This window comes from Lithobates pipiens, unplaced genomic scaffold (assembly GCF_037356315.1).
Source record: "Lithobates pipiens isolate NorthernLeopardFrog02 unplaced genomic scaffold, aLitPip1_a1.2 Scaffold_13, whole genome shotgun sequence".
Lineage (NCBI taxonomy): Eukaryota > Metazoa > Chordata > Amphibia > Anura > Ranidae > Lithobates > Lithobates pipiens.
Genome location: NW_027507718.1, coordinates 536,756,337 through 536,784,003, shown reverse-complemented (window position 1 = coordinate 536,784,003; position 27,667 = coordinate 536,756,337). Strand labels below are relative to the sequence as shown.

Here is a 27,667-nt window from a genome sequence, read left to right as displayed (position 1 = left end):
CTGGTCAGTGTCATGTACTGCGGTCTACCTGTCCTCAGGTGTGTGCTTTACCTGGAGATTACCTGAGACTCGGCTGGTCAGTGTCATGTACTGCAGTCTACCTGTCCTCAGGTGTGTGCTTTACCTGGAGATTACCTGAGACTCGGCTGGTCAGTGTCATGTACTGCGGTCTACCTGTCCTCAGGTGTGTGCTTTACCTGGAGATTACCTGAGACTCGGCTGGTCAGTGTCATGGACTGCGGTCTACCTGTCCTCAGGTGTGTGCTTTACCTGGAGATTACCTGAGACTTAGCTGGTCAGTGTCATGGACTGCGGTCTACCTGTCCTCAGGTGTGTGCTTTACCTGGAGATTACCTGAGACTCGGCAGGTCAGTGTCATGGACTGCGGTCTACCTGTCCTCAGGTGTGTGCTTTACCTGGAGATTACCTGAGACTCGGCTGGTCAGTGTCATGTACTGCGGTCTACCTGTCCTCAGGTGTGTGCTTTACCTGGAGATTACCTGAGACTCGGCTGGTCAGTGTCATGTACTGCGGTCTACCTGTCCTCAGGTGTGTGCTTTACCTGAGACTCGGCTGGTCAGTGTCATGGACTGCAGTCTACCTGTCCTCAGGTGTGTGCTTTACCTGGAGATTACCTGAGACTCGGCTGGTCAGTGTCATGGACTGCGGTCTACCTGTCCTCAGGTGTGTGCTTTACCTGGAGATTACCTGAGACTCGGCTGGTCAGTGTAATGGACTGCGGTCTACCTGTCCTCAGGTGTGTGCTTTACCTGGAGATTACCTGAGACTCGGCTGGTCAGTGTCATGGACTGCAACCTACCTGCCCTCGGGTGTGTGCTTTACCTGGAGATTACCCGAGTCTCAGCTGGTCAGTGTCATGGACCGCAGTCTACCTGTCCTCAGGTGTGTGCTTTACCTGAAGATTACCTGAGACTCGGCAGGTCAGTGTCATGTACTGCGGTCTACCTGTCCTCAGGTGTGTGCTTTACCTGGAGATTACCTGAGACTCGGCAGGTCAGTGTCATGGACTGCGGTCTACCTGTCCTCAGGTGTGTGCTTTACCTGGAGATTACCTGAGACTCGGCTGGTCATTGTCATGGACTGCGGTCTACCTGTCCTCAGGTGTGTGCTTTACCTGGAGATTACCTGAGACTCGGCTGGTCAGTGTCATGGACTGCGGTCTACCTGTCCTCAGGTGTGTGCTTTACCTGGAGATTACCTGAGACTCGGCTGGTCAGTGTCATGGACTGCAACCTACCTGCCCTCGGGTGTGTGCTTTACCTGGAGATTACCCGAGTCTCAGCTGGTCAGTGTCATGGACCGCAGTCTACCTGTCCTCAGGTGTGTGCTTTACCTGGAGATTACCTGAGACTCGGCTGGTCAGTGTCATGGACCGCAACCTACCTGTCCTCAGGTGTGTGCTTTACTTGGAGATTACCTGAGACTCGGCTGGTCAGTGTCATGGACTGCAGTCTACCTGTCCTCAGGTGTGTGCTTTACCTGGAGATTACCTGAGACTCGGCTGGTCAGTGTCATGGACCGCAGTCTACCTGTCCTCAGGTGTGTGCTTTACCTGGAGATTACCTGAGACTCGGCTGGTCAGTGTCATGTACTGCGGTCTACCTGTCCTCAGGTGTGTGCTTTACCTGGAGATTACCTGAGACTCGGCAGGTCAGTGTCATGGACTGCAACCTACCTGTCCTCATTTGTGTGCTTTACCTGGAGATTACCTGAGACTCGGCAGGTCAGTGTCATGGACTGCGGTCTACCTGTCCTCAGGTGTGTGCTTTACCTGGAGATTACCTGAGACTCGGCTGGTCAGTGTCATGGACTGCAGTCTACCTATCCTCAGGTGTGTGCTTTACCTGGAGATTACCTGAGACTCGGCAGGTCAGTGTCATGGACTGCAGTCTACCTGTCCTCAGGTGTGTGCTTTACGTGGAGATTACCTGAGACTCGGCAGGTCAGTGTCATGGACTGCAACCTACCTGTCCTCAGGTGTGTGCTTTACCTGGAGATTACCTGAGACTCGGCAGGTCAGTGTCATGGACTGCGGTCTACCTGTCCTCAGGTGTGTGCTTTACCTGGAGATTACCTGAGACTCGGCTGGTCAGTGTCATGTACTGCGGTCTACCTGTCCTCAGGTGTGTGCTTTACCTGGAGATTACCTGAGACTCGGCTGGTCAGTGTCATGTACTGCGGTCTACCTGTCCTCAGGTGTGTGCTTTACCTGGAGATTACCTGAGACTCGGCTGGTCAGTGTCATGTACTGCAGTCTACCTGTCCTCAGGTGTGTGCTTTACCTGGAGATTACCTGAGACTTAGCTGGTCAGTGTCATGGACTGCAGTCTACCTGTCCTCAGGTGTGTGCTTTACCTGGAGATTACCTGAGTCTCGGCTGGTCAGTGTCATGGACTGCAGTCTACCTGTCCTCAGGTGTGTGCTTTACCTGGAGATTACCTGAGTCTCGGCAGGTCAGTGTCATGGACCGCAGTCTACCTGTCCTCAGGTGTGTGCTTTACCTGGAGATTACCTGAGTCTCGGCTGGTCAGTGTCATGGACCGCAACCTACCTGTCCTCAGGTGTGTGCATTACCTGGAGATTACCTGAGACTTAGCTGGTCAGTGTCATGGACTGCAGTCTACCTGTCCTCAGGTGTGTGCTTTACCTGGAGATTACCTGAGTCTCGGCTGGTCAGTGTCATGGACCGCAACCTACCTGTCCTCAGGTGTGTGCATTACCTGGAGATTACCTGAGACTTAGCTGGTCAGTGTCATGGACTGCAGTCTACCTGTCCTCAGGTGTGTGTTTTACCTGGAGATTACCTGAGTCTCGGCTGGTCAGTGTCATGGACCGCAACCTACCTGTCCTCAGGTGTGTGCATTACCTGGAGATTACCTGAGACTTAGCTGGTCAGTGTCATGGACTGCAGTCTACCTGTCCTCAGGTGTGTGCTTTACCTGGAGATTACCTGAGACTCGGCAGGTCAGTGTCATGGACCGCAACCTACCTGTCCTCAGGTGTGTGCTTTACCTGGAGATTACCTGAGACTTAGCTGGTCAGTGTCATGTACTGCAGTCTACCTGTCCTCAGGTGTGTGCTTTACCTGGAGATTACCTGAGACTCGGCTGGTCAGTGTCATGTACTGCAGTCTACCTGTCCTCAGGTGTGTGCTTTACCTGGAGATTACCTGAGACTCGGCTGGTCAGTGTCATGTACTGCGGTCTACCTGTCCTCAGGTGTGTGCTTTACCTGGAGATTACCTGAGACTCGGCGGAGGTGGAATTGACATATGTAGACATGGATGTCATAGACTGCAGGTTTCCCCTCCTCTGATGTCACCTGTTGATCCTGCCAGTAACACACTTGGTATCCTTGGTGACAACTCTTCCTGTACATTCTCTATGAAAGGCCATGGTAGTCACCATATACAGCTCTCTGGACTACAAACCCCCTCCCCCCCCTATTCATCTTCACTACACGGGGGAAGGGAATGGGGTAGTATGTGAGGTGGAGGCGCTATTTCTGGCGGGATCATCAGGCCTCCGAAATCGGGAATCTGGGGGAGCCCTGTGCCCGTCTGATGGGGGAAGGTTCTGGAATGATGGGGAGGGTGATTATAGATCGGCGAAGAATCTGTATTTGGTGGGAGGGGGATTGTAGATCGGTGAAGGTTCTAAAATGATGAGGGAGGGTGATTATAGATCGGTGAAGGAGCCAGAATGATGGGGAGGTGGGGGAAGGTGATTTTAGAAGAGTGAAGGTTCTGGAATGGTGGGGGAGGGGAGCGGCGGAATGTTATCTTCTGCAGTAAGAATTCTACAAGAAAAACTTGAAATCTTCCTCACCTTTGTTCTGTGACATCATCGCCTGATTGATGAGTGACTCCGCCCCCCACAGAATTTACTGGAAATAGAACAGCCGGTCATGTGACAGCCATGGGGGAAATGATCATAAAAATCAAAATTTTCTTCCTTTTCCAGTAAATGCCCCTCCCCCTTGTGTTGGGGTACAGAGGGGTGATCGGAGGATTGTTGTAGTGGGGAGTCTGGTGTTGGGGTACAGAGGGGTGATCAGAGGATTGTTGTAGTGGGGAGTCTGGTGTTGGGGTACAGAGGGGTGATCGGAGGATTGTTGTAGTGGGGAGTCTGGTGTTGGGGTACAGAGGGGTGATTGGAGGATTGTTGTAGTGGGGAGTCTGGTGTTGGGGTACAGAGGGGTGATCGGAGGGTTGTTGTAGTGAGGAGTCTTGTGTTGGGGTACAGAGGGGTGATCGGAGGATTGTTGTAGTGAGGAGTCTGGTGTTGGTGTACAGAGGGGTGATCGGAGGATTGTTGTAGTGGGGAGTCTGGTGTTGGGGTACAGAGGGGTGATCGGAGGATTGTTGTAGTGGGGAGTCTGGTGTTGGGGTAGAGAGGGGTGATCGGAGGATTGTTGTAGTGAGGAGTCTGGTGTTGGTGTACAGAGGGGTGATCGGAGGATTGTTGTAGTGGGGAGTCTGGTGTTGGGGTACAGAGGGGTGATCGGAGGATTGTTGTAGTGGGGAGTCTGGTGTTGGGGTAGAGAGGGGTGATCGGAGGATTGTTGTAGTGAGGAGTCTGGTGTTGGTGTACAGAGGGGTGATCGGAGGATTGTTGTAGTGGGGAGTCTTGTGTTGGGGTACAGAGGTGTGATCGGAGGATTGTTGTAGTGGGGAGTCTGGTGTTGGGGTACAGAGGGGTGATCAGAGGATTGTTGTAGTGGGGAGTCTGGTGTTGGGGTACAGAGGGGTGATCAGAGGATTGTTGTAGTGAGGAGTCTTGTGTTGGGGTACAGAGGTGTGATCGGAGGATTGTTGTAGTGGGGAGTCTGGTGTTGGGGTACAGAGGGGTGATCAGAGGATTGTTGTAGTGGGGAGTCTGGTGTTGGGGTACAGAGGGGTGATCAGAGGATTGTTGTAGTGGGGAGTCTGGTGTTGGGGTACAGAGGGGTGATCGGAGGATTGTTGTAGTGAGGAGTCTGGTGTTGGTGTACAGAGGGGTGATCGGAGGATTGTTGTAGTGAGGAGTCTTGTGTTGGGGTACAGAGGTGTGATCGGAGGATTGTTGTAGTGGGGAGTCTGGTGTTGGGGTACAGAGGGGTGATCGGAGGATTGTTGTAGTGAGGAGTCTGGTGTTGGTGTACAGAGGGGTGATCGGAGGATTGTTGTAGTGAGGAGTCTGGTGTTGGGGTACAGAGGGGTGATCGGAGGATTGTTGTAGTGGGGAGTCTGGTGTTGGGGTAGAGAGGGGTGATCGGAGGATTGTTGTAGTGAGGAGTCTGGTGTTGGGGTACAGAGGGGTGATCGGAGGATTGTTGTAGTGGGGAGTCTGGTGTTGGGGTAGAGAGGGGTGATCGGAGGAGTGTTGTAGTGAGGAGTCTGGTGTTGGGGTAGAGAGGGGTGATCGGAGGAGTGTTGTAGTGAGGAGTCTGGTGTTGGGGTACAGAGGGGTGATCGGAGGATTGTTGTAGTGGGGAGTCTGGTGTTGGGGTACAGAGGGGTGATCGGAGGGTTGTTGTAGTGAGGAGTCTGGTGTTGTGGTACAGAGGGGTGATCGGAGGAGTGTTGTAGTGAGGAGTCTGGTGTTGGGGTAGAGAGGGGTGATCGGAGGGGTGTTGTAGTGAGGAGTCTGGTGTTGGGGTAGAGAGGGGTGATCGGAGGATTGTTGTAGTGGGGAGTCTGGTGTTGGGGTACAGAGGGGTGATCGGAGGAGTGTTGTAGTGGGGAGTCTGGTGTTGGGGTAGAGAGGGGTGATCGGAGGATTGTTGTAGTGGGGAGTCTGGTGTTGGGGTACAGAGGGGTGATCGGAGGATTGTTGTAGTGGGGAGTCTGGTGTTGGGGTACAGAGGGGTGATCGGAGGGTTGTTGTAGTGGGGAGTCTGGTGTTGGGGTACAGAGGGGTGATCGGAGGATTGTTGTAGTGAGGAGTCTGGTGTTGGGGTACAGAGGGGTGATCGGAGGATTGTTGTAGTGGGGAGTCTGGTGTTGGGGTACAGAGGGGTGATCGGAGGATTGTTGTAGTGGGGAGTCTGGTGTTGGGGTACAGAGGGGTGATTGGAGGATTGTTGTAGTGGGGAGTCTGGTGTTGGGGTACAGAGGGGGTGATCGGAGGATTGTTGTAGTGATGAATCTGGTGTTGTGGTACAGAGGGGTGATCGGAGGATTGTTGTAGTGGGGAGTCTGGTGTTGGGGTACAGAGGGGTGATCGGAGGATTGTTGTAGTGGGGAGTCTGGTGTTGGGGTACAGAGGGGTGATCAGAGGATTGTTGTAGTGTGGAGTCTGGTGTTGGGGTACAGAGGGGTTATCGGAGGATTGTTGTGGTACAGAGGGGGTGATCGGAGAATTGTTGTAGTGGGGAGTCTGGTGTTGGGGTACAGAGGGGTGATCGGAGGATTGTTGTAGTGAGGAGTCTGGTGTTGGGGTACAGAGGGGTGATCGCAGGACTGTTGTAGTGAGGAGTCTGGTGTTGTGGTACAGAGGGGTGATCAGAGGATTGTTGTAGTGAGGAGTCTGGTGTTGGGGTACAGAGGGGTGATCGGAGGATTGTTGTAGTGAGGAGTCTGGTGTTGGGGTACAGAGGGGTGATCGGAGGGTTGTTGTAGTGAGGAGTCTGGTGTTGTGGTACAGAGGGGTGATCGGAGGAGTGTTGTAGTGAGGAGTCTGGTGTTGGGGTACAGAGGGGTGATCGGAGGATTGTTGTAGTGAGGAGTCTGGTGTTGGGGTACAGAGGGGTGATCGGAAGATTGTTGTAGTGAGTCTGGTGTTTGGGTACAGAGGGGTGATCGGAGGGTTGTTGTAGTGAGGAGTCTGGTGTTGGGGTACAGAGGGGTGATCGGAGGATTGTTGTAGTGAGGAGTCTGGATTTGGGGTACAGAGGGGTGATCGGAGGGTTGTTGTAGTGAGGAGTCTGGTGTTGGGGTACAGAGGGGTGATCAGAGGGTTGTTGTAGTGAGGAGTCTGGTGTTGGGGTACAGAGGGGTGATCGGAGGATTGTTGTAGTGGGGAGTCTAGTGTTGGGGTACAGAGGGGTGATCGGAGGGTTGTTGTAGTGAGGAGTCTGGTGTTGGGGTACAGAGGGGTGATCAGAGGGTTGTTGTAGTGAGGAGTCTGGTGTTGGTGTACAGAGGGGTGATCGGAGGATTGTTGTAGTGAGGAGACTGGTGTTGGGGTACAGAGGGGTGATCGGAGGATTGTTGTAGTGATGAATCTGGTGTTGGGGTACAGAGGGGTGATCGGAGGATTGTTGTAGTGAGGAGTCTGGTGTTGGGGTACAGAGGGGTGATCGGAGGGTTGTTGTAGTGAGGAGTCTGGTGTTGGTGTACAGAGGGGTGATCGGAGGATTGTTGTAGTGAGGAGTCTGGTGTTGGGGTACAGAGGGGTGATCGGAGGGTTGTTGTAGTGAGGAGTCTTGTGTTGGGGTACAGAGGGGTGATTGGAGGATTGTTGTAGTGAGGAGACTGGTGTTGGTGTACAGAGGGGTGATCGGAGGATTGTTGTAGTGAGGAGTCTGGTGTTGGGGTACAGAGGGGTGATCGGAGGATTGTTGTAGTGAGGAGACTGGTGTTGGGGTACAGAGGGGTGATTGAAGGATTGTTGTAGTGGGGAGTCTGGTGTTGGGGTACAGAGGGGTGATCGGAGGGTTGTTGTAGTGGGGAGTCTGGTGTTGGGGTACAGAGGGGTTATCGGAGGATTGTTGTAGTGAGGAGACTGGTGTTGGGGTACAGAGGGGCGATCGGAGGATTGTTGTAGTGAGGAGACTGGTGTTGGGGTACAGAGGGGTGATCGGAGGATTGTTGTAGTGGGGAGTCTGGTGTTGGGGTACAGAGGGGTGATCGGAGGATTGTTGTAGTGAGGAGTCTTGTGTTGGGGTACAGAGGGGTGATCGGAGGATTGTTGTAGTGGGGAGTCTTGTGTTGGGGTACAGAGGGGTGATCGCAGGATTGTTGTAGTGAGGAGACTGGTGTTGGGGTACAGAGGGGTGATTGAAGGATTGTTGTAGTGGGGAGTCTGGTGTTGGGGTACAGAGGGGTGATCGGAGGATTGTTGTAGTGAGGAGACTGGTGTTGGGGTACAGAGGGGTGATTAGAGGATTGTTGTAGTGAGGAGTCTGGTGTTGGGGTACAGAGGGGTGATCGGAGGGTTGTTTTAGTGAGGAGTCTGGTGTTGGGGTACAGAGGGGTGATTAGAGGATTGTTGTAGTGAGGAGTCTGGTGCTGGGGTACAGAGGGGTGATCGGAGGATTGTTGTAGTGGGGAGTCTGGTGTTGGGGTACAGAGGGGTGATCGGAGGATTGTTGTAGTGAGGAGTCTGGTGTTGGGGTACAGAGGGGTGATCGGAGGGTTGTTGTAGTGAGGAGTCTTGTGTTGGGGTACAGAGGGGTGATCGGAGGATTGTTGTAGTGGGGAGTCTGGTGTTGGGGTACAGAGGGGTCATCGGAGGATTGTTGTAGTGGGGAGTCTGGTGTTGGGGTACAGAGGGGTGATCGGAGGATTGTTGTAGTGAGGAGTCTGGTGTTGGGGTACAGAGGGGTGATCGGAGGATTGTTGTAGTGGGGAGTCTGGTGTTGGGGTACAGAGGTGTGATCGGAGGATTGTTGTAGTGGGGAGTCTGGTGTGGGGGTACAGAGGGGTGATCGGAGGATTGTTGTAGTGGGGAGTCTGGTGTTGGGGTACAGAGGGGTGATCGGAGGGTTGTTGTAGTGAGGAGTCTGGTGTTGGGGTACAGAGGGGGTGATCGGAGGATTGTTGTAGTGGGGAGTCTGGTGTTGGGGTACATATTCCAGGCCATTGTAAAAAAAAAATTTGGGGGTCATATCATTGGGGAGATACATGAGGTCTAGGTGTGGTCCCACCCCTGGTGGGGGTGGAGATCTCCTCGGAATGTTCCGGACCCCCTCAGATCTTTCCTTCCTCAGGATTTGGTTCTGTTCAGCCAGAGTTGTGATTTATATTTGTGTTACTCACATTGCTCTTTGTATCCCCCTCCCCTCTCGTCTGAAATCCCTCCCCTCTCGTCTGAAATCCCTCCCCTCTAAAATTGCTGCCCGTCCCCTGAGGGGTTTTTATTTTGTATGTGTGGATACATTTGATGTCATCGTCTTCTTCTTCTTTGTCTGGAATTCCCCTCTAATACAAGTTCACATCTTTCCTGCAGGTATCTGATACGTACAGCTCTCAGCCAATCAGATCTCTTCCTCCGCACATATTCGCCGTGGCCGATCGTGCGTACCGGAATCTACAAGCCAATCCGACGAGCTCATCTGGGAATCAGACCATTGTGATCAGGTGATCGGAGTTCCCCTTTATTCTGTATGTAATGTTATAGGGTCACCAATCCCCAGCACCCCCTCTTTCCAGGACAGGGACTACGAGGGAGGGCTTCTTCCCACCGGGACGGGACTAAGAGGGGGAGGGCTTCTTCCCTCCTGGACAGGGACTACGAGGGAGGGCTTCTTCCCTCCGGGACGGGACTACGAGGGGGAGGGCTTCTTCCCACCGGGATGGGACTACGAGGGGGAGGGCTTCTTCCTTTCCGGGACGGGACTATGAGGGAGGGCTTCTCCCTTCCGGGACCGCGAGGGAGGGGGCTTCTCCCTTCCGGGACGGGACTACGAGGGAGGGCTTCTCCCTTCCGGGACGGGACTGCGAGGGAGGGGGCTTCTCCCTTCCTGGGCGGGACTGCGAGGGGGAGGGCTTCTCCCTTCCTGGGCGGGACTGCGAGGGGGAGGGCTTCTCCCTTCCTGGGCGGGACTGCGAGGGGGAGGGCTTCTCCCTTCCTGGGCGGGACTGCGAGGGGGAGGGCTTCTCCCTTCCTGGGCGGGACTGCCAGGTGGAGGGCTTCTCCCTTCCTGGGCGGGACTGCGAGGGGGAGGGCTTCTCCCTTCCTGGGCGGGACTGCGAGGGGGAGGGCTTCTCCCTTCCTGGGCGGGACTGCGAGGGGGAGGGCTTCTCCCTTCCTGGGCGGGACTGCGAGGGGGAGGGCTTCTCCCCTCGTGGGCGGGACTGCGAGGGGGAGGGCTTCTCCCCTCCGTGACAGAGCTACGGTGGAGGATGCTCCCAGTGATGTAGGGACCATGCCACCACGTCGGAGAGGATGATGTAGGGACATTCCTGGAACATCAGATCCCATACTGCCGTCATCTGATTTAATTCTCTGTGCAGAGATCCCACAGATTACAGGAGCAGGGGGATAAGGAATAGGGAAAATCTATCTACAATCTGAGTACAGTTGCCATGGTTGACACACATTTTAAATTGGAAAGCTTTGGCTATTGGATATTCAGAATGTTTGGGTCCTGAGTGTCGATGTTTAATAAAACCGGAGTGTTCTTTTAAAATGCTGTGCTTGGTAGAGTTTGAGTCCTGAAAGCCCCACCCAGTCCTGACTCAATCAATCAGGTTTGTGTGAATCGGATTTCTTTGTGTTTTCAGTGGTGACAGCGGAGCGGGTAAGACTGAGAGCACCAAACTCCTCCTCCGCCACCTGGTGAGACGGAGCCGCGGAAACAGCCAGCTATGCCAGCAGATCCTGCAGGTACATTATCCCCAGGGGAAGGGGGCGCCGTACATGATCCGTGAAGTGTAGAGAAGGAGTGAGGCACATTGTACGATCTATGGAGTGTAGAAGAGGAAGGGGGCACCATGTACGATCTATGGAGTGTAGAGGAGGAAGGTTGCACCGTGTACGATCTATGGAGTGTAGAGGAGGAAGGGGGCACCCTGTACGATCTATGGAGTGTAGAGGAGGAAGGGGGCACCATGTACGATCTATGGAGTGTAGAGGAGGAAGGGGGCACCACGTACGATCTATGGAGTGTAGAGGAGGAAGGGGGCACCATGTACGATCTATGGAGTGTAGAGGAGGAAGGGGGCACCATGTACGATCTATGGAGTGTAGAGGAGTAAGGGGGCACCCTGTACGATCTATGGAGTGTAGAGGAGGAAGGGGGCACCCTGTACGATCTATGGAGTGTAGAGAAGGAGTGAGGCACATTGTACGATCTATGGAGTGTAGAGGAGGAAGGGGGCACCATGTACGATCTATGGAGTGTAGAGGAGGAAGGGGGCACCGTGTACGATCTATGGAGTGTAGAGGAGGAAGGGGGCACATTGTACGATCTATGGAGTGTAGAGGAGGAAGGGGGCACCCTGTACGATCCATGGATTGTAGAGGAGGAAGGGGGCACATTGTACAATCTATGGAGTGTAGAGGAGGAAGGGGGCACCATGTACGATCCATGGATTGTAGAGGGGGAAGGGGGCACATTGTACGATCTATGGAGTGTAGAGGAGGAAGGGGGCACCATGTACGATCTATGCAGTGTAGAGGAGGAAGGGGGCACCATGTATGATCTATGGAGTGTAGAGGAGGAAGGGGGCACCATGTACGATCTATGGAGTGTAGAGGAGGAAGGGGGCACCATGTACGATCTATGGAGTGTAGAGGAGGAAGGGGGCACCCTGTACGATCTATGGAGTGTAGAGGAGGAAGGGGGCACCGTGTACGATCTATGGAGTGTAGAGGAGGAAGGGGGCACCATGTACGATCTATGGAGTGTAGAGGAGGAAGGGGGCACCCTGTACGATCTATGGAGTGTAGAGAAGGAGTGAGGCACATTGTACGATCTATGGAGTGTAGAGGAGGAAGGGGGCACCATGTACGATCCATGGAGTGTAGAGGAGGAAGGGGGCACATTGTACGATCTATGGAGTGTAGAGGAGGAAGGGGGCACCATGTACGATCTATGGAGTGTAGAGGAGGAAGGGGGCACCATGTACGATCTATGGAGTGTAGAGGAGGAAGGGGGCACCATGTACGATCTATGGAGTGTAGAGGAGGAAGGGGGCACATTGTACGATCTATGGAGTGTAGAGGAGGAAGGGGGCACCGTGTACGATCTATGGAGTGTAGAGGAGGAAGGGGGCACCCTGTACGATCTATGGAGTGTAGAGGAGGAAGGGGGCACCATGTACGATCTATGGAGTGTAGAGGAGGAAGGGGGCACCCTGTACGATCTATGGAGTGTAGAGGAGGAAGGGGGCACCATGTACGATCTATGGAGTGTAGAGGAGGAAGGGGGCACTGTGTACGATCTATGGAGTGTAGAGGAGGAAGGGGGCACATTGTACGATCTATGGAGTGTAGAGGAGGAAGGGGGCACCCTGTACGATCTATGGAGTGTAGAGGAGGAAGGGGGCACCCTGTACGATCTATGGAGTGTAGAGGAGGAAGGGGGCACCGTGTACGATCTATGGAGTGTAGAGGAGGAAGGGGGCACATTGTACGATCTATGGAGTGTAGAGGAGGAAGGGGGCACCCTGTACGATCTATGGAGTGTAGAGGAGGAAGGGGGCACCCTGTACGATCTATGGAGTGTAGAGGAGGAAGGGGGCACCGTGTACGATCTATGGAGTGTAGAGGAGGAAGGGGGCACCCTGTACGATCTATGGAGTGTAGAGGAGGAAGGGGGCACCGTGTACGATCTATGGAGTGTAGAGGAGGAAGGGGGCACCCTGTACGATCTATGGAGTGTAGAGGAGGAAGGGGGCACCATGTACGATCTATGGAGTGTAGAGGAGGAAGGGGGCACCATGTACGATCTATGGAGTGTAGAGGAGGAAGGAAACAAAACGTCCCACACTCGGCTTGAGTGCTTCCGTCATATACCACTTCCTGCAGTCTGAATATAGATATTAGATATTATAGCTGCATGATGCAACCAAGAACTAGGCAGGACTTGTTTGGCTGCAAAGCTGGAACTGTTTATTTGAACAAGAATATAGGCTTTTATACACTGGAGAAGGAGGTCCCCCCCTTTCTGATCATATTACCCTAACAATGCAAACTGTAACCCGAAACATAAATTAACATGAGCTAATTAACTAGTCATTTAACCAGCCTAGGTGACTCAGAGGTTTGACCTTCCAGGTCTCCTAACTCACAAACCACCACACACATTATCATAAGTATAAACACAGAACACCTTCAGACCAAAGCAGGAGACCTACTTACAACATGTTATGGCATCGGCCCCAGACAGGAGGCTTGCTGATGACATCAGCATCTGCTATGAGTCCCAAGCTGGCAGAGAGCATCATGGCCTTTTTAATAATGCCCTTTTGCATTACATAACAGAACATCTTCCTAAATGCTTGTACTCCCTCAAATGCCCGGGACCATAGCCCGCAGGCAAGAGGCTAGCATTCAGTCCCCTCCAAAAAGCCTCTGTCCCGGGTGAGTCTATCACATTTCTCCCCCATCAAAAGTCAACTAACAAGTAGGGATGAGTTTTATGTTTGGGTTGAACATGAGTTTGAGGCTCAAACATTGGGTGTTGGCCCGTTCGTCAAAAAAAAAAAAAAAAACTCCAAAACATTATGGGGCCTTCACGCCAAATTCAAGCGCCACGTAACGCCCCATAATGCACTGCGAGAGTGCAGTGAGGCTTTACAGTGATGTTGTCATTACCACCTAAGGCCTACTTGGATATGGAGGGAGACAACAGGAAGTGAGAGGAAATCTACCCCTAGGAAGGGAAATTATCTCCTGTAAGAGTAAATATGGGAAAAAGGTGTTGTCAGAAACCATGAAACAAACTTAGACAGAAGTACAATAAAATCACACTATTTTATTAATAAAAATAAAAAGGTAAATAGAAAAAAGCGTAGTCAAGCATAGCCAGAGTCCAGTAGCCAGATCGGGTAATCAGCCAGTCCAAAGTTCATTAACCAGATCGGGTAATCAGCCAGGCCGGAAGTCCGGGATCCAAGGAGAGCAACCGCAAGCAGGATAAGAAGCCAGGTGGGATGTCAGCAAGCCAGTCTTGAAACAAACAGCAGGAGATGGTTCCCTGTGATGTGACCAACGCGAAGGCAAAGGAAAGAGTGAGCAGGAAGGCTTTAAATAGGCAGGTTAGACGAGCATCATCGGGAACAGCTGGTAACTGTGGAAAGAGAAGAGAGCTGGCAATTAGCCAACAGCTGAGTGGCCAGCCCAGAGGAGGAAGGGCTAAGCCAGCCCCGTCGGGTGTCTTCATGGATGCTTTATTGCCAATCCTTGTTTCTACAACCCAAAATTTTCAAAATCCAATTGTCATTGGGACAGAAAGTGAGGTGAAATCTTCTGAACAGGGACACAGACAGCAAAACAAATGTTACAGGGGTGATAACCCTTCCCTATGTTATCCAAAAAGCTTAAAAATAGCTAAACTTACAAAATGTACCTGTTCCAAATTACAAAAGATTCAACTTTAACAACAAACCTACAGTCCCTATCTTGTTTGTAACCTAGGGACCGCCGGTATACTGCTATTCAAAGTATATAGGGCCTGGGGGCTCCCCGTGCCTTTTTTTTTTTTTGGGTGCGGGATTCCCCTTAGTATCTATACTAGACCCAAAGGGCCTGGTAATGGGATGGGGGGGGGGGGGCAACATTACATTACAGCCGCAAGCAGTTTTAAATGATTTTTATTCCTTTAGAAATGTCGTTTTGCTCTACTTTACAGGCATACTATAGACACCCCCCAGGTACGAAATCTAACGGAATATTTCACTTTTATTGTTTCACTTTAAGCATTATTAAAAGTTACTGCTCCTGAAAAAAATTAATTTTTTTTTAAACTTTTTTTTGCATTGATCCATGTCCCCTGGGGCAGGAGCCGGGTCCCCAAACACTCCCCTGGGGCAGGACCCGGGTCCCCAAACACTCCCCTGGGGCAGGAGCCAGGTCCCCAAACACTTTTTATGACAATAACTTGCATATTAGCCTTTACAAGTAGCACTTTTGATTTTTCACATTTGTGTTCGCACAAATTTTTTGTCTGTTCCCATGTTCTGACGCGAACCGAACCAGGGGGCGATCGGCTCATCCCTACTAACCGGGTCCCAGACCTCCACCTGGTCTGGACGTGCATTAGTCGGGCAGAGTGAACTCCCATAGTCATTCTCAATGATCTTCCATTCTTGGCTGTAAGGAATAATTGTTATCAGTAGGCGTGGGGCAGAGGTTATTGACTCTCTGTCCGGCTGCCAGCTCTTTAGCTGGGTGGTTTTTAACATTCCGGGGCTCGGTCTGCTGGGCAGAGCTCAGTGATGTTTGGCCCTGATGCCAGCTCTTCTGCAGGAGCCTCACCTGGTTGTTATTCCTCAGCAGAAAAGTCGATCAAGTCTCTGGAACTGCTGAAAATCCAGGACACAGGTTGGCGGCACTTGTGCCCAGTGCCAACACTTTGGCAGGTGATTCGTAATCCATAACATCCTCCGATGAAAAGGCAATTCAATCCATACATTTTGAGATCTGTGGCTGGTGAATGAGGATGGCTTCCTCTTCTCCCGAGCACTGGAACTGCAAATGGGAAGATGAGCCTGCGGCTCCATATCCTGTACCTTTACCCAGCTGCTGGACAGACGCATTCCCCCTTCCAAGACCGTCTTGTGCAGAAACAGGATCGTCAAGGTCAGTCAGCAGGCGGAGTTCCGGCAGAAAAATTTGAAACATGTTCCATTTCTAAAGTCTGTCGGATTTTTGCAAATCAAAAGTCCGCTGGAGCCCCACACACGATCGAATGGTCCGCTGGAATCGTTCCGTCGGAGCTTTGATGTCAAAGTCCAGTCGTGTGTACGTGGCATTAATGACAATAAAGCACCCTTTGAATATAAAAAATAAATAAATATATATATATATTATACCACTTCCTTCCAGTCTGAATATAGATATTATAACCACATATTACAACTAGGGATGGGCGAACGGTTCAGCCCGAGCATAAGTTCGGGTCGAACTTTCATTGTTCGGCAAACATCTGAACAAACGGATTTGAGACTGTGTCTAATCTTTACATTAGTGTATAGCTAGAGTAGGAGCAGTTCAGATAGTGTCAGTATAGTGACGATTGAATACCGTCTATTTGATTGCATTACTGCCAGTTTAACGCCATATAGTTCTGTGCGTCGCTGTACGTTTGGCGCATTATATTGCAGTATATTATAGTGTATCCGTGGAGTGTGTCTGTGTAATGTGAGTACTCAAATTAAAGTGCACCAAACACCTCTTTACATTGATTAAAGTGCATCTATGTACAGATCTCATCTTCTTCTTTACATAAGCACCCCCCCCTCCCTCCCAATAATGTCTGGGAGGACAACAAGGAGAGGCAGATGTTCCCTTGGCACTGTAAGGGGGGCAGCAACAAATGTGTCCAGAGGCAAAGGTGGACGTGGTGATCAGTCCTCAGGCAGGGCATCATTTCCTCTGTTTAGTGAGTTTGCCCCGTGCTATCCAGCCACAGCATGCAGAGGAGGTGGTGGACTGGCTTACCAAACCTTCCTCATCCTCCTCATCCTCTGTCACACAAGCAGAGACAAGTGTGCCGTCCCCTGCAGTTGCCAGAGTGGATAAACCTGCCTCCTTGTCCACATCTATTCCCGCCATACCCCCAACATCAGCCATGGAGGAGTCAGATTTATTTGACCACAGCGTCAGTCACTCGCTCCTTGATGATGCCCGGCCATTACTGGATTCAGATGTGGGTTCTGAGGTTGAGGATGACAGGAACATGAGGCTAGAGAGAGGGAGGAACACTGGTAGACACATTGGCATTCATGTTCCCCAAGCCGCAGCGTATTGCCAAGTTGTCTCCAGTGGTGATGATGAAGATGTAGAGGGAGATGGAGAGGATGATGATGATGATGATGAGGTCACTGATGCGGCTTGGGTGCCAGATAGAGCAGAAGAGGAAACTGAAGGTGAGGCGGCACAACCCCAAGGAGGCCGCCATCAAGAAAGAGTAGAGAGCAGCCACCCCATTCCACCCCATTCTGCAGCTGGTATCTCCCGGCCCCCTCCCCACAGCTCAGCTGTCTGGGCCTTTTTCAGCACATCTGTAGCAGATCGCACTGTCACTATATGCAAACTGTGTCTCAGGAACATCAAACGTGGCAAAAACACCAACCATTTAAGTACCACATACCTAACAAGGCATTTCACCTCCAACCACTAAGCCCTTTGACAAGAGCACCTAAAAGCCACACAAAAGGGGCACAAGTCTGTCCCCCCCCCTCCTCCTCCTCCTCCACTTCAGTCTGCCCCTGCTATAACGAGTCATTACCTCTCAGCAGCCTCCACTGATAGGGATGATGGTATAGCACAAGGTGTCCCAGGTCCTAGCAGCACATCTGCCAGTAGCACACCACCAACTGTAGACTGTAGGCAGCAAATTTCTCTGCCCTATCTGCTGCAGTGAAAAAAAAAATCCCTGCCACCCACATGCCCAGCGTCTAAATTCAAGCTTGTTGGCTCTCCAACTTCTGCCTTTCAGCCTGGTGGATTCTGCCCCCTTCCGTGAATTTGCACAATGTGCTGTACCACAATGGCAGGTTCCCAGTTGCTACTACTTTTCACGTAAGGCCGTTCCATATCTCTACCATCACGTGGAAGGGAATGTTCTGGCAATGTTGGGCAAGGGAGTCAGCCATAAAATTCACCTTATTGCTGACACGTGGTCCAGGAAGCATGGGCAGGAATTATATATTTAGTTTGCAGCACACTGGGTAACACTGCTTGCAACTCGAAAGGATGCAGGACAGGGCTCAGTGCTGCATCTTGTTGTGCCCCCACGTCTCCATACAGCTGGTGGTGATGATGGCAGTCCTGTGAGCTCTACCCCCTCCTCCTCCACCACCTCCATGCCCTCCTATGCCGAATTGTCCTATGAACATCAGGTACCCCTAAGCGTTCAAAGGGCTATTCCCAGAGTCTGGCTAAAAGGTGCCATGCAGTTCTTCTGCTGTGTTTAGGGGACAGGAACCACACCGGAGCAGAAATTCTTGCAGCTTTGCAGGGACAGGCCCAGAGGTGGTTCTTACACCACGCCAGCCTGTGCCAGGAATGGTGGTGTCCGATAATGGCTCAGACCTCCTGTCCGTCCTTAGACAGGGAAAGACACATGTCCTCAATTTGGTGGTGCAGAATTTCCTAAATATGTACCCAGGGTTGCAAGATGTGCTAAAGCAGGCCAGAAGAGTCTGTAGCCATTTCAGGCGGTCCTACACAGCCAGTGCTCGGTTGGCTGAAATTCAGTGGGAATTTCACATGCCCATAAACTGCCTGATTTTTGACATGCCCACCAGGTGGAACACGATTTTGGCAATTCTGCAGCAACTATACACGCAACAGAGGACAGTCAACGAGTACTTGTGTGAGTACGGCACGATGACAGGCTCAGGCCACCTCCACTTTTTTTTTCCCCCACGCCAATGGCTGATCATTAAGGATGCATGCACTGTATTGTTGCCATTTGAGGAGGCCACAAGGATGGTGAGCAGTGACAGTGCATGCATCCGTGACACAATCCCTGTTGTGTTCCTGCTGGAGCAGACTCTGCATGGCATTATGGACAGGGCACTGGAGGATGAGCAGCAGGAGGAAGGGGAGGACTTCCTTTCCTCTCAAGGCCCACTTTATCCAGACCCCATCATTCCTATGTCACAGACAGGGCAGGACTTAGGGTGGTGGGGGCCCCTGGGCTTGAGTCACTTTCGGGCCCTACCTTCTATATATTATCGTATTTATCGGTGTATAACACGCACCCCAAGTTTAGGAGGGAAGTTTAATGAAAAAACTTACATTTAAATGCCTATCAATGCAGCCTTATCATTGTCCATCTGCAGCCTTATCATTGTCCATCTGCAGCCTTGTTCAGTGTCATTGCAGCCTTGTCAGTGTAGCCTTGTCATTTGCAGCCTTGCCCCAGTGTCATTTGTAGCCTTGAAGTTTAAAAATGGCTCTTGGGTCCAGGGCTGTCTTTAAGGCAGGGCAAAATGGGCAGCTGCCCTGGGCCCTGTCATTGTTGTGGGGCCCAAAGCAGCTGCCTCATACTTGCCAACTATCCCAGTTTAAATTTCCTTGTCCCTTGAAGTTTTAGCCCTGTTGTTGTGTACAGATGACTCACCTGCAGATCCTGTTTTTACATGTAAATAACTGGCATTCATATGCAAATAGCAGCGGCATTACAAATGGCTGTGGCCAGCTGCATTGATATGTAAATAAAGGTGGCATTCATATGTGTATCATGCTTCCCTGCAGTGAGGAGATGATGTGCTGTAACCTCTAGCAATCAGTGAGCAGTATTACTGTACAGTATTCTCTAGCAACTAATTAACAAGCAGAAATCATTTGCTGTAACCTCTAGCAACTAATCAGTGAGCCGTAATGTGTGCTTTAACTTCTAGCAACCAGTCAGTAAGCAGTAATGATACGCTGTAACCTCTGGCAACCAATCACAATTGCTGCCTGACCTGATACAGTAAACTGATTTTAAGTCCAGCTTCTATTTATTGTATGTCTCAGAGCAGGTGGAGAGTGAAATTGCATGGGAGGGGGCCCCCCAAATTTTTTTTGCCCGGGGTCCAATCAATATTAAAGATGGCCCTGCTTGGGTCCTCTCGCAGTCCCGAGCGGAGCCAAGAGTAGCCGAGTGTACTCGGCTTGGCTCACAGTTACGCCCAGTCCATGTGTTATGTCCATCATAGGGCGGGACTGGGCGTGACTGTGAGTGGAGCCGAGCCGAGTACACTTTGCTATGTATCTCAGCGGGGCCCCCTATTGGGCGGGGCCCATGGGCTTGAGCCCAGTCAAGCCCAATGGTAAGTCCTGCCCTGGTCACAGAACACACAGGAGTAGAGAGGGGAGGAGGAGGAGGAGGATTATTCTGGCACTTTCATAGGCTTCGAAGAAGAGGAAGACATGCGTCTATCTGTAAGTGATGGCTTTCCAACCCCAGGACCCTTGGGAGTAGTACGTGGCTGGGAGGAGGAAGTTCCAGATGCATCATCCTAAGTGACCCTATGCAGTCTGTTTTTCAAGCCTTGGCAAATTTGAGGCGCATGGGCAACCTCATGCTTCAAAGCCTGCAAAAGGACCCAAGAATACGTGGCATAAAGCAGAAGGATGATTACTTGCTGGCAACCCTCCTTGACCACCGTTGTAAGGGGAAGGTCTAAAAACTCAACCTGTCCCCACAGAGAGTGCAGAAGAAAAAATCTCTTGAAGACACATTAAAGAGGATTTTTTTGAACATTTTCCTGACTCCAGTAGGTTACAGTGTGGTGGAAAACGTAGTTTTGAGTCTTCTGTTGGTCAAGAGAGGAGCGTTGGAGAAGGCGTCCGCCTAAGTGAGGCATTTTGGAATTTTCTCAGCCCTCGCTGCCCAGGGCTGTCGGCTTCCACATCCCATCGGCAGCATCTGCATCACATGGTGGACGATCACCTCGGGGCCAAAACAGAGATGGAGAGCTTTCCAGCTGACGATCCACTGACTTACTGGGCCATGAGAATAGAACACTGGCCAGAACTTGCCCAGTTGAGTTGTTGGACTGCCCTACATCCAGCGTGCTTTCAGAACGGGCATTCAGTGATGCAGGAGGTTTCGTTACTGATCATAGAACACGTCTGTTCACACTCTGTGGATCATTTGACTTTTAGTGCTCATGCACACGGACGTTTTAAAAAACTGGCTGCAAAGCTAGCTCCCACGCCTGGAAAAATCGGCCTTAAAAACGTGATTTTTACCGCGTATTGCATTGGCGTTTTTGCGCGTTTTTTAGCGTTCGTGTTAAGTAGCGTTTTTAAAGAAACACATCTTTTGGCTATAGCACTCAGAAAACAAAGAAAATATGTTGCGCGTTTTTGCGCGTTTTCCCGCGATTCGCGTTTTTACAGCTCTAGCTCCGCGCCACAGAACGCACTGGTCCTGGGTTTTTTTTTACAGCTTAAAAACGCCTATGCCATTTGCAGCTCAAAAAAGCGGCTGTAAAAACGTCCGTGTGCATGAGGCCTTATAAAAATGAATCAGTCCTTTTAATTATCCAGACGTAGACTCTGTGGAGGGAACCGCGCATTCTTCTAGGGCTCGCCAGTTCCTAAATGTCTTGTAGGACAATTTTATGGGTCAGATGGTAGACGCACCAACTAGAAATAAAGCGTTACTGGATCTACTGATTACCAACAATACAGATCACAGATGTGTAAATACGGGGCAATTTAGGGAACAGCGATCACAGGTCAATTGGCTTCAGTATAAAGCCTCATACACACGATCGGACTTTGTACAAACTTTCCCGTGGACTTTTGTACAAAGGGCGTGGTCCACAAGTTTGTATTGCATACACACGGTCGGACTTTTTGACAACAAACACGAACGTAATGACGTCACAACGTACGGACGCCGCTTCAAAAGAGGACGTTCAATGACTCCAGCGCCACCTTTGGTCAACTTCTGTATTGTAGTCTGATCGTTTGCATAGGCTCTGAGCATGCGTGTTTGTACCTTGTACAAAAGTCCGATGCCTTTGCGTACACACGGTCGGACTTTGCTCCATCGGACTTCTGTTGTCAAAAAGTTTGTCCGTTCGCACAGCCAACAAAAGTCCGATGAAAACAGAAAAAGTTTGTCCGATGGAGCGTACACACAGTCGAATGTTGCTCCAAAACAGCTAATTTGCATGTTTGTTGTCAAAAAGTCCGACCGTGTGTACGGGCCTTTAATCACACAAATAGGAAACATAAGGGGAATACAAAGACACTGAATTTCAAAAGAGCCAACTTCCCTAAACTACGAACCTTACTAGAAGGCATAAACTGGGATAAAATCTTAGGAACAAAGAACACGGAGGAGAGATGGGTTTGTTTTAAGAGCATATTAAATAAGGGCATTAGCTAATGCATCCCATTGGGTAATTTAAAAGAGTGAACAAAAGTCCTGGATGGCCTAAATCCAATGTAAAAATGCATATAAAAGCAAAGGAGAAGACCTTCAAAAAATTCAAGGTTGAGGGATCATCATCAGCATTCAGACTTTATAAAGAATGCAACAAGAAACGTAAGGGTTCAATAAGGACGGCTAAGAAAGAACATAAAATACACATAGCGGAGGAGAGCAAAAAAAAATCCCAACAAATTCTTTAACCACTTCAGCCCCGGACCAATAAACACCTTAAGGACCAGAGGTCTTTTTACAATTTCGCACTGCGCTGCTTTAACTGGTAATTGCGCGGTCATGCAATATTGCACCCAAAACGAAATTTGCGTCCTTTTCTTCCCACAAATAGAGCTTTCTTTTGATGGTATTTGATTGCCTCTGCAATTTTTTTTTTTTATTTTTTTTTTTGCGATATAAATGGAAAAAGACCGAAAATTTTGAAAAAAAAAGATATTTTCTTCTTTTTGTTATAAGAAAAATCGAATAAACTCAATTTTAGTCATACATTGAGGGCAAAATTTATTCAGCCACATGTCTTTAGTAAATAAAAATGTCAATAAGCGAATATTTTTTGGTTTGCGCAAAAGTTATAGCGTCTACAAACTAGAGGACATTTTTTGGAATTTACACAGCTTTTAATTTATGACTGCCGATCTCATTTCTTGAGGTGCTAAAATGGCAGGGCAGTACAACCCCCCCCCCCAAATGACCCCATTTTGGAAAGTAGACACCCCAAGGAAATTGCTGATGGGTATGTTGAGCCCATTGAATATTTATTTATTTTTTGTCCTAAGGGATTGAATAATGACAAACAAAAAAAAAAAATTTTTACAAAAAGTTGTCACTAAATGATATATTGCTCACACATGCCATGGTTATATGTGAAATGACACCCCAAAATACATTCTGCTGCTTCTCCTGAGTACGGGGATACCACATGTGTGGGACTTTTTGGGAGCCTAGCCACGTACGGGACCCCGAAATCCAAGCACTGCCTTCAGGATTTCTAAGGGCATACATTTTTTATTTTACACCTCACTACCTATCACAGTTTTGAAGGCCATAAAATGCCAAGATGGCACAAAACCCCCCCAAATGACCCCATTTTGGAAAGTAGACACCCCAAGCTATTTGCTGAGAGGCATGTTGAGACCATTGAATATTTTTTTTTTTTTGTCCCAAGGGATTGAATAATGACAAAAAAAACAAAAAGTTGTCACTAAATGATATATTGCTCACACATGCCATAGTTATATGTGGAATTGCACCCCAAAATATATTCCGCTACTTCTCCTGAGTACGGGGATACCACATGTGTGGGACTTTTTGGGAGCCTAGTCGCGCACGGGCACCCCGAAAACCAATCACCACCTTCAGGATTTCTAAGGGTGCAAATTTTTGATTTCACTCCTCACTACCTGTCACAGTTTTGAAGGCCATAAAATGCCAAAATAGTACAAAACCCCCCCAAATGACCCCATTTTGGAAAGTAGACACCCCAAGCTATTTACTGAGAGGCATGTTGAGTCCATGGAATATTTTATATTTTGCCACAAGTTGCGGGAATATTACAAACTTTTTTTTTTTTGCACAAAGTTGTCACTAAATGATATATTGCTCACACATGCTATGGGCATAAGTCAAATTACACCCCAAAATAAATTCTGCTGCTTCTCCCGAGTACGGGGATACCACATGTGGGGGACTTTTTGGGAGCCTAGCCACGTACGGGGCCCCGAAAACCATGTACTGCCTTCAGGATTTAAATATAAAATGCTACCAAAAAACCTGTTAGCGATGGCAGGGATCAGGCCTGACTCTGCGATCGCTGCAGTTATGTGTTTAGTGTTATGTAAGTTACAGTGAGCGATCGATACTGCACTTGGGTGGGCTGGGCGGAGGGGCAAAACGCAGGTGCCAGCAGGTATCTGGGCTGATCCCGCTAACAATGCGTTTTTTTGGAACCCTGAACTGCTGGGGACGCTAGTATAGATCTGATCAGATCAGATATTGATCTGTTCAGATTCTATACCACTACCGGAGGTGTATGCTTTGTGCGTGGGTGTTAGCGGTACTGGCACTAACCTAGCGCTGCCTGGGGCGACGCAGACCCTGACCCTAAAACCTAATTGATATCACCCGCCGGGTGATCAGGGGGTTAAACCTTTATTGGGTAATAAATGGTGGGTGCCCTGATGCTATAAAAAGAAAACTAACCAGAGTCACCTGTAACACTTATACGGTGATCAGTGGGGAAAGGGTTAACTAGGGGCAATCAGGGGGTTCAAATTTTTATTAGGTAGTATATGGGGGTCCCTGGCGCTATATAAAAACCTGACGGGGAACCTAAATAACTAACTGGCTAACCAGCGTCACCAGTGACACTTATACTGTGATCGCTGGTGAAAGGGTTAACTAGGGGCAATCAGGGGGTTAAAACCATTATTGGGTAGTATATCAGGGTACCTAGCGCTATAAAAACCTGGCGGGGAACCTAAAAAAATAACTAGCTACCTAGCGACACTGATGCAGCGATCAGAAAAATTATTGCTTAGTGACACTGGCAAAAGGGGGTGAAAGGGTTAACTAGGGGCAATCAGGATGTTAAAACCATTATTGGGTAGTATATCGGGGTACCTAGCGATATAAAAACCTGGCGGTGAACCTAAAAAAATAACTAGCTACCTAGCGACAGTAGCGACACTAATGCAGCGATCAGAAAAATGATCGCTTAGTGACAGTGGCAAAAGGGGGTGAAAGGGTTAACTAGGGGCAATCAGGATGTTAAAACCATTATTGGGTAGTATATCGGGGTACCTAGCGATATAAAAACCTGGCGGTGAACCTAAAAAAATAACTAGCTAACTAGCGACACTAGCGACACTAATGCAGCGATCAGAAAAATGATCGCTTAGTGACACTGGCAAAAGGGGGTGAAAGGGTTAACTCTAGGGGCAATCAGGTGGTTAAATCTTTATTGGGGGGTGATAGGGGGCTACCCTGGACCTAACACTAACTGCCCTGACAGTTTTTACTTTTACAACTGACACTGAATGCATTGATCAGTAAAGAAATGATCAATGCAATCAGTGACACTGTGACTGGGGGGGGGGGGCGATCGGGGGGGGGGGGTTTGTGTGCCTGTGTGTCAGTGTAGTGTTTTGGTGCACTTACTTTTAGTCTTCTCCTCGTAGTCCGGTCAAAAACACCGCCCCGAGGAGAATGACATCACTTCCTCCTTCCTGTGTAAACAATACACAGTGGGAGGAAGTTCGTCATTGGCCAGGAGCGATCCAGAGGGGGTGGCCAGAAACCAACGGCCATCCCCTCATCACGGATCACTCCTGGAGGGAAACGGACCGCCGTATCCAGCGGGAGGGGGACCGATCGGACCCCCCACCCGCTGGAAGGCAGGCACGTACATGTACGTGCTTGTGCCTGCCTGTGCCATTGTAATGACGTACATTGGCAATACGGCGGTCCTTAAGTGGTTAAGTATGTAAACAGTAAAAAGGGGGGACAGACCATATTGTCCCCATAAAGAATGAGGAAGGACATCTGGGTACAAAGGATGGGGAGATGGAGAAGGTATTGAATTTATTCTTCTCTTCAGTCTTCACGAGGGAATCGGGGGGCTTCAGTAACCAAAACTGCAGTGTTTATCCTCATGACACATCACAGGAAGCCCCTCCATGGTTATCAGAGGACAGAATTAGAATTAGACTTGGGAAACATAACATTAATAAATCACTGGGACCAGATGGCTTGCACCCGAGGGTACTTGGGGAACTCAGTCAAGTAATTGCCAGACCATTGTTCCTAATTTTTACTGACAGTCTACTGACTGGAATGGTACCAGCTGATTGGAGAAAAGCCAATGTAGCACCAATATTTAAAAAGGTACCAAAATACATCCCTGGGAATTACAGACCAGTCAGCCTAATATCAATAGTATAAAAATCAAAAATTAAGAGGTGTTCAATACATTCCGCTACGTATAGCCAACATCTCAGGATTAGAAAATGTCAAAAGTTTTCCCCTCAAAAAAGGGCGGGACTTTTTAGGCATAGACTGTAAGACTTACAACGGATTTGTAAAAAATATATAAAGTATCTTTATTGAAACGAGGTAGAAAAACACTAATCATAAATATTCAAAAAACACAAAACATTGATTGCTTCATACAATCATATTATTTGAAACAATATGTATATATTATAATTATTTTTCTGAAGGCATGATGTTCTCGAACTGAGTCGTTATGAACACATGCGTTCAAAAAGTGCAGTTAAACAGATGAACACTGTGCATTCAATGTAGCCTACGCGTTACGGAGTCTTACCATGCTCCTTCTTCAGGGATCATTCATTTATGCTTGTTTGTTTTAGAAAAAAAGCAATCTAAAAAATAGAAAAAGACATTTGTGTATACAATCTCAGTGCATAAGGGAAGAGAGGGAGGGAAAAAAGAAAAGGGGGAGGGAAAAAGAAAAAAGGAGTAAGAATGGGTTGGAGGAGAAAGAGGGAGGGGCACGCACGCATTTTAATATTACTTACATATACCTCTTGGGGTGTCAAAATCAATCCATGTATGGGATCAGCTGGTCACAGCGGTTACAGAAAATCGTTGCCCCTCGCAATATGGAGGGAAGAAAAAAAAAAAAACTACTTTATACTCTTTCTCCTGAAATGGAAGGACAGGCCCAAAAGGTCCCCCCCTAGATGAGAACCGGGACCGCGATGGCAAAGAGCTGAAAGGGGGGGAGAGAGAGGGTGGGTGCATGAATAGAGCATACCACTATATGAACTGTATAGATAAAACTCTAATTACAACATATAAGTTCCTATCATCGTCCATAGAAAAGACAAAAGAAAAAATAAAAATAAACGGAAGTACCTTTCAAAACATCATTAGTATGTAAGCTCTTAGGGAGGATAAGGAACTATATACAAGATTTTAGTAATGAGAACGGTATCATTAGCAGTAATCAGCATGGATTCATGAAGAATCGTTCTTGCCAAACTAAACTACTAACCTTGTATGAGGAGGAGAGTTGCCATCTAGATAAAGGAAGGTCCATAGATGTGGTGTATCTAGATAAAGGAAGGTCCGTAGACGTGGTGTATCTAGATAAAGGAAGGTCCGTAGACGTGGTGTATCTGGATAAAGGAAGGCCCGTAGATGTGGTGTATCTGGATAAAGGAAGGCCCGTAGATGTGGTCTATCTAGATAAAGGAAGGCCCGTAGACGTGGTGTATCTAGATAAAGGAAGGTCCGTAGACGTGGTGTATCTAGATAAAGGAAGGCCCGTAGACGTGGTGTATCTAGATAAAGGAAGGCCCGTAGACGTGTATCTAGATAAAGGAAGGTCCGTAGATGTGGTGTATCTAGATAAAGGAAGGCCCGTAGACGTGGTGTATCTGGATAAAGGAAGGCCCGTAGACGTGTATCTAGATAAAGGAAGGCCCGTAGAGTGGTGTATCTAGATAAAGGAAGGTCCGTAGATGTGGTGTATCTGGATAAAGGAAGGCCCATAGACGTGGTGTATCTGGATAAAGGAAGGCCCGTAGACGTGTATCTAGATAAAGGAAGGTCCGTAGATGTGGTGTATCTGGATAAAGGAAGGCCCGTAGACGTGGTGTATCTAGATAAAGGAAGGCTCGTAGACGTGGTGTATCTGGATAAAGGAAGGCCCGTAGACGTGGTGTATCTAGATAAAGGAAGGTCCGTAGATGTGGTGTATCTAGATAAAGGAAGGTCCGTAGATGTGGTGTATCTAGATAAAGGAAGGCCCGTAGATGTGGTGTATCTAGATAAAGGAAGGCCCGTAGACGTGGTGTATCTGGATAAAGGAAGGCCCGTAGACGTGGTGTATCTGGATAAAGGAAGGCCC

At 49.3% G+C, this 27,667-nt stretch overlaps 1 protein-coding gene across 1 annotated transcript in view; it reads left to right on the top strand.

The window, feature by feature from the left end:
• LOC143975968 (myosin-IIIa-like) overlaps window positions 1-27,667 on the top strand; it is a 192,336-nt gene that overhangs the window by 54,723 nt on the left and 109,946 nt on the right. Inside the window, exons 4-5 of the mRNA XM_077478497.1 lie at window positions 9,174-9,304; window positions 10,451-10,553. Coding sequence (XP_077334623.1) covers window positions 9,174-9,304; window positions 10,451-10,553 — 234 coding nt within the window. The remainder of the gene's footprint in view (window positions 1-9,173; window positions 9,305-10,450; window positions 10,554-27,667) is intronic.